Genomic DNA, 15,349 nt, shown 5'->3' on the forward strand with positions numbered 1-15,349 from the left:
ACAGCTACTCTGGAACAGGTGTGGGGTAATAGCATTTTTAAGTCCGTTTTTCTGCTGAAATTATAATGACTGAGCTGCATTTTGCCTGGACACTCTTTTCTGTTGTTGCCAAAATGTGAAACAAGCATGCTACAGTAATTGTGGATGTGGATGGTCTGTGAGAGGCAGATGCTGTAAAGCACAGATATTCATTAAGGCCTCTCGCTGCACCTTACCTATTCCCCCCAATAGCGAAGGGGCTATTGTTACATGGACAAGTCTTTAGGCTTGATGGGATTGCTGGGGAAGTATAAATCCATGACTGGTATATCTCCAATCATTCATTCTTTCACACCATGTGGATGCTGTTTCATTGACTCACTGAAGAATGTAGGTCGTGTAGTCCATCCTCCACTCAGAGCATTTCAAACCAGCAGCACAATTGTCTTCTTCCTTTTCACTCCTTTCTTTGTAAATACAGAATTAGCAAGAATGAAAAATACAGTAGTTTTGAGGAAATCTGCTTGGCAGCAACCAGTCAGACTTCAAACAAACAAAGCAAGTCTTTTTGGTGCAGTTGTGCTTAGTCTACAAGTGCTGTCAGAAACTCTTTCTGTACAAATGGTTTTTGGTTGCCAGTGTTGTAGTGTGGAGACTTTCTTCCTGCATGAGCACTGAAGGTTTGGCTAGCAACTGGAAAAGGCAGAAGAGGAGAGGGTAGCAGGTGTTACTAGTTTCTCTGCAGACTCCCGAAATACATGCCTATGGTGGTAAAGTAGGGAAACAGTGAAACTGGTATGCCCACCCTGAAGCTGAACACATTGAATGCGCAGGACATTCAAGCCCTATTGAAGCAGTGAATCATGAACAGTGACAAGCAGTGATGTTTCCACTGTGTACTGTGTTGGAGCTACCATTCACCATGTAGCCTTCCTGTGTAAATTAGGTAAATTGTGTCTGAAATGAGCTCTATATTAAATACAGAATTAGTGGTGAGATTAGTATAAGGTATAGGTCTAAACTTAATAGCAGAACACAATCATTAAAGTATAATAATGCAGAACACAATTGTTAAAGTGTAATAGCATGGACAGGGACCTTGGAAGAAACTTAAGATGCTTGGAGGCATGGATATGCACAGTTAAAGCTTTTGTGTCATGTGAATTGCTATATAGCTGTTCATGAAAGCAGTAATTTCAGTGATTGCTGAAGCTGCCTAGAGATGCGTGCAAGGGACAAGAGCATGGGCCTTTTGAAAGAGGCAAAGCAGCTCTTATGTTTATATGGTAATGCACATTTTTGTAGTTCATGCTCTTGTGCCTCTTCATGCAGTTTAACATACACTACTATTAATTCCACAGCTCCTGGAAAAAAAAAAAAAAAAGGTGCTTTTAAATAGAGACAAAAAGCATTGCAGCTCTGTGGTTTAAACTTTGGTGAGTACAAATTGTTGCTGAATGAGTCCAGCAGGTTATGGTTCATCGGTGTTTAACATTACTATTTACCTGTATTTCAAGTGCTGCTAAAAATTTTGGAAATAAAGATAAATTTAAGATTTTTCAAACTTTGATTCTTTTGTAACAAGACATCCTGATTCTCCATAAGGTAAACTTGCCTGACCATCATTACATAATTTTCCAGAAATTAAGCCAATAGCTTTTGTTTCATCCTAGTAATATAATACTGAGGCCCATTTTTTTGAGGAGTATTGGACATGCTTTTTAAAAAAATTGCATATTCTTGGTTTGTATTTGTATTTATAGAGGTTTATCCTTTTGCCATAGCACCAAGATAGATAAAGTCAAATGTGCAGAATGAATTTGCATATGTAATCTTTGTGTGCATTTTTAGAAGCAGAGTTATACTGTACTAGAATTGAGCTAAGTGCTAGACTGACAAAGCATAAGAATGAGCAGAAATTTTAATTTAGGTTTTCATAGGATTGGCATTTTCACCTCTTTGATACATTTTTTTAGAAGTTGTAAAATGTGTGGTTGAATACATAATGGACAGAATATATCTGATATCTTCCATTGTGTTTTTCTGGAACGAAGCAGTAGTTAAACACAGAAAAGCAAAGCAGCACATTATGAGGTACATGTGAGGTATTTTGCCATGTGTGCTGGCACTTTGCAAAATTCAGGTTTGTTGCACAGTTGTCTGATCTGTGCCTGTCATTGCGTAACTGTCCTTGGTTATAACAGTAGATCAATTTTTTAAAAGGTCTTTAAGAAAAATAAGCATGTGTTCTGCATATGTGTGTATTCTACTGTTACCCTGCTTCATGTGTGTTCAGTAGATACCAAGGTGCTTGGAAAAAATATGCTCTCTGGAAAAAATGAAAACTTCGTAAGTTGTATACTGAAATTTGTCTCTTACAGGGGCAATGTTCTTGAGGCTGTAATGCTTGATAAGGTGATTATTAGACAGAGCAACTTACCAGACAGCAGTTTCTCTGAGTGCATTTGCCACCACTGTCATTGTAGTGTCAGTGTTAGGGTATCATTTGCACAAGGCTATTCATAACTCATTTGGAGGTCCAAGAAGCCAAAGAGCAAAGGAGGTGACTTCCTACAATGAGTGGAGAACAGCTGGTTGGCAAAAACTGTCCTTAGAGGAACTTTAGACCTGAATTGTTCCAATGAAGAGGGGAGCAGCTGAGATGGCCTCTGTATACAGGATTAGTGCTTTCTCCCTAGAAGCTAGCATATGTGAAACACACTTCTATCTGAAAGGGCACATGGCTCTTTTCATCCTCCTTCATTTGCTTTCTCCGAGCTTTATTTGCCTCTAATTTTGTTACCATCCTGAAATTTGATACTTTTTCTAGCATGTACTATACATTAGTCTTGGGGAAGTTTTATTTGGATACTTTGGTAAGAGAAGTGTCTAGGTTCTCTCTAATTCATAAGCCTCTGAAATAGGGAGAAATTTAAAATCCTGATTTAGGAACTCTAGGACTCTGAAGAAGATTCTTCTCTTAAGATCTCATGAACAATTAGTATTCTTACTTAAAATATTGAAGTTTTTAAAGAACTGGGTGGAAAAAATTGGTTTCACCCATGAATTAAACGCCATCAGAGATAATTTCAAAAATGGCCTTGCATTTATGTTGAAGGCCTGCCTGTGTCTATTCCCTGTCATTTCTTGTAGAGAAATTTTTAATTTTATATTACTTAACTGAAAGTTTATGTTCCTTAACTGAAGGCTGTGTTCTTACAGTCTTGGGCAGCATGATTTTTAAATTACGTTGCTTGAAAAGTGGACGCAAATTTTTAAGTAAAACAAACAACAACAAAAAAAGCAAAAATAATTTTGGAAGTTGCAACTTACAACAGTTCAACTTTTTTTACTCTTCTACTGAAAAGAACAATTTTAAAGATAGTTGTTACTCTTTACTTCAGACCTCCTCTCACTGCTTGTAGTAGTCTTTGGCCTGAATCGCTGCAGGATAACTCAATAGCTCCAGTATGGACCCTTTAAAACTCCAAGAAGGTAGAGATGTGGGTTTCCATTGGTGGTTTGTTGTAAGTAGTATTATTTATAAGTAAATTATCACTTTGTCCATTTCAGAAACTTCTAAAATCTCAGAAAAAAACCCCAAAAAACAAAAAAAAAAAAAATCCCAAAAAAACCAGACAGTATGTCTGTGCCCCAGTTGCATGCTCTTATTAATACCATTATTTTGAAATGACAAAAAGAGTATTTTGCACTTAGGCTGGAAAAAAAGTATTGAGAAGGATGTATCTGTGTTACTGATTTTTATTTCCATTTGCTTTTCTTTCATGTAATTATATGAAATAATAAAATTTATTGGGAAGCTAGATCAAATAATACCCAGAAACTTGCTTGCTTTCTCAAGGCATATTTTCTTTCTTTAAAGAATTTTTTTTCATGTTTATATGTAACAGATGTTTATTTTCCTCAAAAAAATCCCGTAACTACCCTATTTGTTATTTTGTTCATAGGAAAAGGCATAAATTCACCACGGGGAAAAAAAGTCTGTTTTATAAGCCCTGGATTGTTTCTGATATATGGTTGTTGAAGGTACTTTTAAAAAGAGTGCTTTGATTCAGTCTTTTTAAAAAAGGTGGAACAGCAAGGATGCTCATGTGTTTATTAGAAGACTAGCCCTGCCTTTTACATTTCCCTCACTCATATTCCATTTCAGTTATAAAAAAATTACTTCTCTATGTCTTATACATTAAGAGTTAAATGATGATAAACCCCAGTTTTTCTATTTATACTGTAGGATTCTTCTGTTGGTTATGTTTGACCTACAAGGCATTACTCTAGAACATGTAAAAAATGATGTGGCATGCTGTTTTTTAAACAACTGTTTTTCTGATTATTTTGATATTTGTTCATGTCTAGTGAGTTTTTAAATTGAACCAGACACTGCTAAGAAGTACTCAGTTTGTTGACTATGTTTTAAGAACTGGTTCTTTTTTGCATATATGAGATTTTCTTCCTCTCAAGATCTGTGGTGTTCTTTATTTTGCTGGCTGCCACCTGTCTGAAGCAATCAGCCACTTCTTTCTCTTTCTCTGTACAAAAGGAAAATCCGGTCTTCCCATGATGGTGGAAGGTAACAGGATAATCAGTTCAACAGTGATCCTCTGATGTCATTGTGGGAGCCCTGTAAAAGCGGATTATCTGTGACCCAGATAAAATAATTAGAAATTACTTGGACACTTACAAATAACTGATCTACTAATCTCATTTCCAAAGTTAAAAAAGGCCTGTCTCTCAACGTAACACTACCAGATGTTTCAGTTAAACAGCATCCTTTGCAGAGACTAATCTGAACCCTAATTTTAAGGGATTACCTTTGATTGTTTTTATCTCAAACATTAAACAGTGTTTTCATTTTTCCATATGTTCTAACAAACTATTTCTGTGGAAGAAAAGAAATTTTCTTAATTCTTCCTTTAATCCATTAAATATGATTTAATGTGATTTATGCTAGTATTGCAGTGAAAATTTTTTTATTGAAATTATTTAGTAATCAATTTGTTTCTCTGGGGCAGAACTATTTAATGGATAGGCTTTTATAAATTTAATAGATACCATGTGGCCTTTGTACAGGGTAGAGGATGTATTATCATAAACTAAGTGGACAGTGACTTTATTAATTTAATTAATGCTACCAGGGTTTCCTGTTAATTAACTGTTTGAATGGTGTACAGTGATATGCTAGTATCCTGTTGCATCAGTACTTTCTGGATGTGGAAAAGAGAAATTTGGCTTTATTTTCTTTAGGGAGAATAGGAGGGAAAATAAGTGTTCAGCAGCCTGTCTAGTGCACAATGTGGTGCCTACCACATACATTTTTCCCCTTAGAAGCTTTTGAAAGTGTTGATACTTGCATTTTATTGTTGCAGTGTTTCTCCTTTTCACCTTAAATTAGCAAGTGTATATTACGAGTTAGTTTTTTAACCCTTTTACAAAGATTGTTTCAAAATAATGAAAATGTAGCTGCAGTTTTACTGCTAGTAAAATCAAGAGCTTTTAAATTCTTTGTGTATTTTGCTGTATTGATCCATTGCTGATTTAATATGCGGAGTGACAAGTGATCTAGTTCTGCTGAAATGCTTTCTGTCTTTAGTAATAAGTATCTTGTAATTAAAAATATTTGAAATCATATCTTTAATCAGATAATCTATTAAATACTATTTTGATTAGAGAATACTAAGGGCTTTTCCTGTGTTTTCAAACATCGCAGAACTGTAATCAAGGAACTATTAATCCTAGTAATTAAGTTTAGCATATTAAAAATTAGGATTGGTAGAGGAAATTAGGATTTCCAGGCAATTGTATTCTTTATGTGGCTAGAATGTAGTATAAGATATAAAGTAATTACAGAGGGAAAGCAAAGTATATATAAACTATAACCCCAAAAAGGAATTGGAAATTACTAATAGAAAATAACATTATCTATCTTCCTCTTTTTTCGTTATTCCTTCCCCTTTTCCTGTCTTACCTTTAATCCACCTATAGCCAGATCTTCTATTAGAAGACTGCGTGAAGTTCTGTAAATCAAATTGCCAGGAATTAGTAATATGCTGCTCTTTTGTTAACTGTGTAAATTCTTTTGTATCTTTACCTTATTTCTCTCAAGTTTACAATTGTTTAACATTTTTAATGAATGTATTCTGACATCTTTTAATACTTATTTACCATAAAAATGAAATACTAGTTTATTTTTAAAAACATCTATTTTATGAACTATTTAAAATGTAGGAATAAGTAAACATATAAGACACTCTAGGTAGCAAAAGATCTCTTTTATTTAGGTCACTGCATGGTCTTATGTAAATATGAATATTTTTATTGAAATTAAAAATGTAAAATATTTTAAGGAAAAAGTGCAAGTTAGAAAATGTAATCAGATTTTATATTGTGCAAGGAGTATAAAATAACATCGAATATCATGGAAAAATTATCCCTGGTTCATCACTCAAAAAGGAAGTTTTTCTACTAATCTATTTTTCTGATAAAAGGTAGTACCTTTTACCACTTGAAGAAGATAAATAACTATAAAAATAATATTTGAGTCTTCCAGGGGCTGAGTACATTTTGTTTACATGTTGCTTGTCAGATTTAGATATCAGACTATGAAAATGACTTCTGTGTGAAGATCACCAACTAGGTTTCTTAAATATTTTTCCCTTATGCTTTTGTCTTAAGGTATTTGTAAGGATTGATAATTACAATATGTTTTTTTGTGTCTCTTGTCTGCACCAAACATGCCATGGATTTGAAACAGCCTGAAGTTAAGGTATCTGCTTGTAGTGCATCCATTGTAGATGGTTTCTTTTCATTGAGTCATCACCTGATATCTAATAAATAAATTTGAAATCTATTTAACTAAATTAATCAGAGCATAGAGGAGTGCAGGAATGTTCCCTAGAAGTTACAGAGTGTAGGTTTATTTTTCATTTAGCACATGAGTCTGATATAGAAGTATAAACTTAGAACTAATAATTTTCAGGCTGAACATAATTATAATCTTACATGAAAAATGTAAATTAAAGAAAGAATGCTAAAGTATAGATTGAGAAAATAATGCTAAAAAATGACCAAAAGTAAACCCAACATGTATGTAATGCCAAAAGAAAGAAAAATCCTCAAATCGGATGTATTCTTTTTATGTTTGGTATTTTATATTCTTGATTTGCTCACCTGTCCCTTGCATGCACACCGTGAAAGGATGTTAGAAGGAAAAAAACCCCAAAACCATTTATGTAAAGGATGTGTTGTGTTGAACTTTCAGATTAAAGCAAAGTCTGCAAATCCAGGAAGGCTTGCAAGTTTTGTTTTCTCTTTTTCTGCTTCATCATACTTTTCTACTGATTCATCTATACTGAACATTTGAAAATACTAGAAGCATGGCATAATGCTTACATTATACCACTGCAAGTATTTAATAGATACTATTTAATAATGCACTCCTGTGTTTATTTCCTCTAATTTCTTTTTCCTATCTCACTAAGGTGTGATATTTTTTTTCTCTAGCTGCTTTAAGATGCTTATCATTGGGTATGTATCTTTGAGTAACCAGATGCGGGAACAATTTTTATTCCCAATTTGGATGATGAATCCATCCAACTGATCCATCCTGTTAAATTAATCAGTTGTGTTTGTCAATTTCATCTCGTATTCAATACCAAATTTTAAGGTATTTTAAAAGTTAGAGATTACTAGACTCCAATGAAATGTGATGTTTGCTCATACCAAGTTATTTTAAACTTTTGGATGAGTGTCAGTGCTCAAAAAAGGTTTTAACATTAGCATTAGCTATGCGTCTGGAAAAAAAAATCTTGGCAGAGTTCTGTTTGTATTAATAGTAATCCAAGCTGATAGTAGATGCAGACAGCTAAAGCCTCTTAGGCTGAACACAGTAATTCTGATGTTGTAGCAAAACCTTGGTATACATCAAATGCATAATTAAGAGAGATGATACTCTGATTGAAAGGCATTTGTGAGATGTGTTAATGAGAAGACCACCTTGTCATTCAGAAGAATAGTGCTTATTCTGGGCCTTACTCTGCAAAAGGAAAAAAAATCCAAGTCTGAGAAGGAAGCCTTAAATAACAGGTCAAAACTGAACTGGTACTCTCCTTTTCCATCATCTCCTGTCTCCAGAGGGGCTACTGACTTTGCTGGGGTGCTTGAAGTTTCACTTTCATGTGAAAAGGTAAATTGGTTCACTCTCAAATGATAGTACATTTCAAATGAGCCTGTTCAGCAGCAGTGGGGGAGGGAAGGTGTGAGGTGCCTTTGGTTTCTTAAGTTCATTCACTAGCACTTGTTAAGCAACTGAACTTTGAGCAGTGTTTCTTTGCTAGTTTGCAGCTTTTGAAATGTAGTTGTAATTTTTTTTCATTTTTGAAAAAGTATGGAAAGGAAAAAAAGAGGAGAGGAGAGGAGAGGAGAGGAGAGGAGAGGAGAGGAGAGGAGAGGAGAGGAGAGGAGAGGAGAGGAGAGGAGAGGAGAGGAGAGGAGAGGAGAGGAGAGGAGAGGAGAGGAGAGGAGAGGAGAGGAGAGGAGAGGAGAGGAGAGGAGAGGAGAGGAGAGGAGAGGAGAGGAGAGGAGAGGAGAGGAGAGGAGAGGAGAGGAGAGGAGAGGAGAGGAGAGGAGAGGAGAGGAGAGTTAGTATCTTGTTTTGTGCTTTTACAGTTTTGAGAGGAGCTGACCCTGATGAGAACCTTTCAGGTCTTGATAACATGCTATGATTGCACTTAAAAGGAAATGCAGACTCCAGTTTCCAACCTGTGATTTTGCCACCAAAAATTTCAAATACAGTATTTAAGGGAGCAGTAAAAGTACATTAATGAATAAGAAATGTGCAGAAACAGGACAGAACCATGTTTAAGATATTTGGTGATGTTACTTCTGCACACAAAGCTGATTTAAAGGTCCCTCTTTTGAAATGGTAGCATAAATATTCCATAGCAACAAGTCAATTTAGAGTCTGGACTAGCATGTTATTGTTTTATGAAAGACCATTTGCCATTATTGCTTTCAAACATGCCAGTATTATTTTATATTCTTTGATAAATAGCTTTGAGTTGACCAGAGAATAGTTCCTAGAACTGAGCAATGGCATCTCATGAAAATGCTCTTATGACCTTGCTGAAATGCCACAGAAGTAATTTCTTGTTAAATTAGTCCTTTTTATTCAAAAAGCCACGTATGAATTTCTGTGGTCAGCAAAGATGGTGTTTTCTCTGACAAAGGCTGAGCAAAAAACCAGTCTAAGGAATCAAAGTATTCCTTGGCTGTGCAGTCAGGCCCTGCCCTAACAAGGAGATTCACTTGTATCTTGTAGTGATTTCCTGACCCTTGTGGAAGGAGAGGGAAGACAGTCCCATAACATGAGAGAAGCAGCAGTTTTTCTGTGGGAATCAAAAGCAGCAGTATTTACAGTTTGCTGCCTCCAGTCCTTTGCTCTCTCACTGCTGAATGGGTGCTAAAACCCACCTAACCTAACCTAATGCCAACATGGTTTATACAACTTTCGCTGGGCATCCTTCTCTACACAAACTTCTGGGCATCCTGTTGGATTGGCATGAGAAAAGGGGACTTCTCTCCTTTGCCATAGTGCACCTGGAATTTAGCTGGATATATCATGGACAGAATTAAGATTTTTGCTGTTTAGTGTGTGGTAAGGAATCCTGTTCCAAAACTCTTCAGAGCTGGGAAGTAAAATAGAAGGACAAGAATTGGCCTTCCATGGGCCACCCATGACAGGTGGAGCAGGGAATCAGCTTCCTGTATGTTATTTCATACTGTGCCCTTCCCCCTTTATTAAAACTTTGTGAAAGTAGGGGTGGAGTCTCAGCAGTGCTTGCCCTGAATTGCATGCAGGAACAGTCAAGGAGCACAGTATGGTTTTTACTGCTAGATAGTGTTTCCAGATGACCATGAAGTTGCAGCCTAATTCAACCACAGTCCTTTTGTCTTTATGTGGCTGGGGACAATTGAGATTAGCTCTTGATGTTATTCAAACTCTACTGTAATTTTTCAGGTGCGTTATGTGCCTGTCTATATCTATGAAAAGTAAAGGGAAATACCAAACTACCAATAAAAAGGTGTTGAAATCACAAAGAATATTTCAATTAATTGTGTGTTGAACTTCACAAGTGATTTTGGGATGTAATGAACTCTAAATGTGGATTGAAACCCTGTACATGATACAAAGGAAGCTTTTTTTGTGAGATTCATAGTGAAATGTTAGAAAAAAGTACTATTGGTAATTTTAAATGTTTTATATTGGGGGTGACCTAAGCTGAAACTGATCTGGTAACTTTTCTTAACATTTTGTAATTAAAGTATGAATTTAAGTTGCTGTTGGCTACAGCTTTCAATGTGCTCATTATTTACCTCTTATATTTTAAGAGATAAATTTTTATATTTGGTATTTAATTGTAGGAACTGTAGAAACTTATGGTATATTTTCAGTTGTACTGTTTGCATTATAATACTCATGAAGCTAAAGGTTTTGAAACTTCTGACTAGCTCCTGTTCTTCAAAATATTGTATTTGTTAATGATTGCATTTTGCTAGCTTTTCCTGTGGTTATCTAAGTGGGATACTCCCAAGTCTGGAGTGAGTGCTTGTGGAAAGTATAGCAAGAGTGGACCTTGTACACATGGCTTCTAAATGTTCTGTGCAATAATTGTAATATCTGAATTAATTTAACTGTAGTAATGCTGTAAGTTTTTGTTGGCATTCTTTGGTATTGTAGTCAAACTACAGAGTACAAGTTAATGTCATGCTTGTAAAATCATTTAACAGATTGAGTTAAAATTTATGTGTGTAATCTCACATTAAATCTAATACAGCATATGTGTAATATGCAACCTACTGAACTAGTGTCAAAAGAGTGTACATTAATAATTCATTCCCTGATATATTTGCTTGCTTTCATAATGAGATTTTTAAAATTAGGAATGTAAATAAATACTTTTTCATCGTGTTTTTTTTTCTTTAATAGGACACTACAAGTATAGAAAAAATGTCAAACTGTTGTGAAGACATGTAAGTTCTGTAAATTCCTACATTGCTGAAATGCTAAGGGAGTAGCTGTTTGTTAAGATGATTTTGCAGGGTACTATGCTCTGTACTTCCTATCTCTAGCAACACATCTCTAATCTTTTAATAGTGGTTGCACATAAAACAGCCTCATGTTGTTCCCTTTCTTTTCCTACCCAAAGCCAGTGGAACTATATATTTTTTTTTTCAAAAGTACAGATCAAAAGATACTTTCTGCAGTGTTTTGGCATACATTTCATTAATATTGAGGTCTCCTGTGCTGCAGAAGGTGCCTTTGTTTGATTGATGATGCAGACAGTTTCTCTTCTCCGAAGTTAAGTCGCAGCTGTGTGTCGTAATGAAATAAAAGTTTGTGATGCTTGGACATAAATCGGAGTCCAGTATTGGATCCCCAGCCAACCTACATTGTTGTAGCTGACTGAAGTGCACTGTCTTTCACTAATAATGCTGTCTTCTGTAGATTGAGGCCCCGAAAGCCATGGCAGCAGACCTTCTCAGAAGTTTTTGGCACTCACTGGAAGATCCTGTGGTTTATTCCTTTCAGGCAGAGGCAGCCACTGCGAGTTCCCTACCAGTTTGCCAATCATGTCTAAACGGATGGTGGGCGCAGATGGGTCCTCCATGCTGGAAGTACATTACAGGTTTTATGATAATGGGACTATGACAGTCTTCAAGTCAATTAAAATCCAGTAATAGGCATCACAGTGTGCCTCGGGCATTATTTTAGCTATGGTCTTGATTCTATTCTGAAATTAATGTAAGTTAAACAATCAACTTCAGGCTTATTTACTTTCAAATTAGATTTCCAAAGAGATTCCTTTTGTCTTTGAGGTTAATATCAAAAGCAAACAACTGGAATGTAGTCTTGATCCAGTTTGATACTGGCTCTTTTTTTTCCCCTTTTTTTTTTCTTTTTTTCTTTTTTATTTTTTGTGTAGGAAGCACTGATGTTTACATTGATGGTTAGATTTCTTACAAAGTGTCTTATTCTGCCATGAAATTTTTTTTTTAGGATTTGTATCAGTAGGTCTGTCTGGATAATAATAGTAATAATGTTTGTTTTTCCCTGCTACATATGTTCAAAATTTCATGATTCTGCCAGTTATTTATGATATGCAAAAGTAATCCTGCAGCACTGCACTATGAAAGGCAATATTTAAAGCTGAAACAGAGTACTTCCTAAACCTCCTAAAGAGGTTTTGTAAAGGCATAAAAATGTGTGTGTTTACATAGAGAACAGTTTACAGTTTACAGTTATCTTTTGGCCTGATATGAAGTTAGTGAAAAGTGTTCATGTCATGTCATGTCAGAGGGGGATTAAATATTTCAGGGTAAACTACGCAGATACAGAGCATATTTTCCCTAAATCCCAACGATTTGAATCAGCAATAACCAACAAAGAAGGTGCATGGTGCAAATACTAGAATGATTACTTTTGAGAAGTAGAGATGTAATTAGTAAGCATAATGTACCATAAGGAAGAGTATATTGTCAGTAAAGTTAGAAACTTTATATTTTCTTTAGTCTTGATTAGCTGAAATTGGTCTAAGTGTTTGTATATTGAAAATAAAAGTAATTAAAAATATTTATACATAAATATAGATTTGCTACCGACATGAACAGTGAAGTACATTAACACATTTAATAGGGTACTATGTTGATGTAGATAGCTTGTGTTCATTTAAGTATGGAAGTAGTTAACCAAAGAAAGCATCTTTCAAATCTGGTAAAATTATAACTATTGCCAAAGTACCGGCTCAGTCTTCTTGTATCTGGAAAAATTATGTACTTGTTTTAGCACTCTGTATCTATACAAATATTGACTTCAGATGATTGTGAAAGCTACTATGGATATCTAGGAGAAATTCAAAGCTCTTTGTTTCCAGTTAGGCTGCTTACTGTGCTTATTGCATAGTCTAACAGGACTAGGATCCACCTTAAATAGCAGCTGTGCAGCAGGACACAATAAAAGACACAAATTCAGGATTTAATATATGTATATTGTGCAGAAAGTAAGTTTATTTGTGAACTTTATTTAGGTAAGTTACTTCAAAAAAAGAAAAGTAAGCTTTTTCATGACTGGTGGTGTCAAAAAAATTTCACATCAACTCTTTTAAAGTCTTATACAGTCACTGCCAATGTTAAGTGTCCCTTTATTGAATTAACAGATTCTAATGATCAGTTGAAAGTTCCAAAAAGTGCATCTTAAAAATCGCTTGAACTTTAAACTTTTGTAAATGTGTAACATTTCATCCAACTTTACTTTTCCCGTCCTTTTAAAAATAGATGCAGTGTTTTATTAGTTTATATTTAAAGCCTAATGTTCTGCCATTTTCCTTTTATTTTTCCTCGTGCCAATTGTCGTGATATTAGACTGTCTTTCAAGTGGTATTGGCATATCGGACGCAGTATTTAAACAAAAAAAAGCTTGAGGAAATGGGTGAAAAGACTGGAGCAGTGCTTGAAATTGGAAGGAATGTGGATATACATAAAAGTAATGGCTCTATTATTTTCTTCCCTCTCTCCCCCACTATTTAGTCTATATTTTAGGAATATACAGGGAAATTGTATGTAATTTTCCATGCCGATATTTAAATGTTCCATGCAAAACATAGTTTGAAGTTTTTGATGATAATCAGGTATCAAAGCAGATTGTTCAGTTCCAAACTTTATTCAGGAAGAGAGCCAAGAATTTAACTAATTTTGGTGTGTTTATTGCGGGGCACATAACTGTGTGTTCTGCTTCGTGGTATTACTGTTTTGGTGAGCACCACTGTGCATGGAGCACCGAGCCCTGGGATGCGGGGGCCCCAGGAGCAGCCCTGGGAGCAGTGGCTGTGTCACCTGCTGCTCTGGCACCACTGAAATGATCACAAGACAAACCTGGAGGCTTGACTCTCAGTTATGTCAGCATGAAAATCTTGCCTCATTCTCAGACAAAAGCATTGATTTCACGAGCTCTTGTTCTCAAATGTCTCCATATTGTTTGATTTCTTTTTTAAGTCTACTTTTTCTCGGAATGATTTGTTCTGCCAGGAAAAATCAGACTTTTATGAACCAATTTGGTACCCTTCAGACCTTGAAATTCTTGAACCCTTCAAACCAATGCTTCCTTTCCCTCCAAGTCTTCCTTAAGATTCCTTTTTTTAATAGAAACTGCATTCTTAAGACTGATTAGTGTTTGCTATTTTTCTGCATTAAAAAAAAATCTTATAGACAGTGTTATTAAATTTAGTCCTAATATAATAGCAGAATAACACATGCTTTATTGACAAAAGTGAATATTATCCTCTGACTTGGCAATATTTAATTTCCTGAGAGGCACAAATTGAACTTAAAGAACCAATGAACTTCTTCCTGAAAACATTTGAAAGTAGGTGGTTTATTTCAGAGTGGGATAACTTCTGGTAGGACTGAAGAATGGTAACTTGCTATCTTCTCATAATCAGAAATTTGAGATGTCATTTGAAAAATGCTGGTGTCTAAAATAAAAGGTAATGCCTTAAATAATGTTTGTGAATCTGTCCTCTGATCTGTTGCTTTGAAGGAGAGGTTCTATCACACAACTGGTCTAGTAGTTCAGGTACACAGAAATTTTCAGTCTTGAGGAGGAAGTCTCACATACAAGGAATTTTAACAATTAATTTTTTATACATTAGTCTTTATTAACACACATAACTTCTAAAATATATTCTGAGTTGCTCTTCAGGTATTCTGATAATTATTTTGATTTACTAGTTTATAAATGCATGGTTAATAAAACTCCTAGTGGAATGTCATGTATGCTGGTTTATCCCCAGCCAGCAACTAAACACCACTGATCCACTCAGTCCCTTCCCCCAAACAGGATGAGGGGGAGAACTAGAATAGTAAAAATGTGAAACTCTTGGGTCAAGATAAGAACAATCTGTAGGTTTGATAGATAAAGCAAAGGCCATGCACACAAGCAAAGCAAAATAAAGAATTATTATTTGGTCAGGCTGGTGTTCAGCCAGCTGTGAGAAGCAGGGCTGAAGAACACGTGACAGTGACTGAGGGAGACAAACACTATCACTCCAAACATCCATGTGTTCCTCCTTCCCCCAGCTGTATTTGCTGAGCGTGATCCCTGGAGCCAGTTGGGGTCAGCTGTGCCAGCTGTGTTCCCTCCCAACTACCTGTGCACCCCCAGCCTCCTTGATGGGATGGTGTAAGGAGCAAAAAAGGCCCTGTCACTGTGTTTTCTTGTGTAAATTAACACTTTTCCCACTAAAAATCCAAAACACAGCCCTGCATTAGTTACTCTGAAGAAAATTAACTCTACCTCATC

General features: G+C 35.5%; 1 protein-coding gene across 4 annotated transcripts in view; it reads left to right on the forward strand.

Moving 5' to 3' along the window:
• ZDHHC21 (zDHHC palmitoyltransferase 21) overlaps positions 1 to 13,718 on the forward strand; it is a 35,135-nt gene extending 21,417 nt beyond the window's left edge. For all 4 annotated transcript variants that reach the window (XM_079330471.1, XM_079330469.1, XM_079330470.1 and 1 more), the window contains 2 exons: positions 10,982 to 11,025; positions 11,501 to 13,718. In XM_079330471.1, coding sequence (XP_079186597.1) covers positions 10,982 to 11,025; positions 11,501 to 11,633 — 177 coding nt within the window. In that variant the 3' untranslated portion in view covers positions 11,634 to 13,718. The remainder of the gene's footprint in view (positions 1 to 10,981; positions 11,026 to 11,500) is intronic.
• Positions 13,719 to 15,349: the final 1,631 nt, after the last annotated feature.

The sequence above is a fragment of the Erithacus rubecula genome (genome assembly GCF_903797595.1).
Source record: "Erithacus rubecula genome assembly, chromosome: Z".
NCBI classification, from domain to species: Eukaryota; Metazoa; Chordata; class Aves; order Passeriformes; family Muscicapidae; genus Erithacus; species Erithacus rubecula.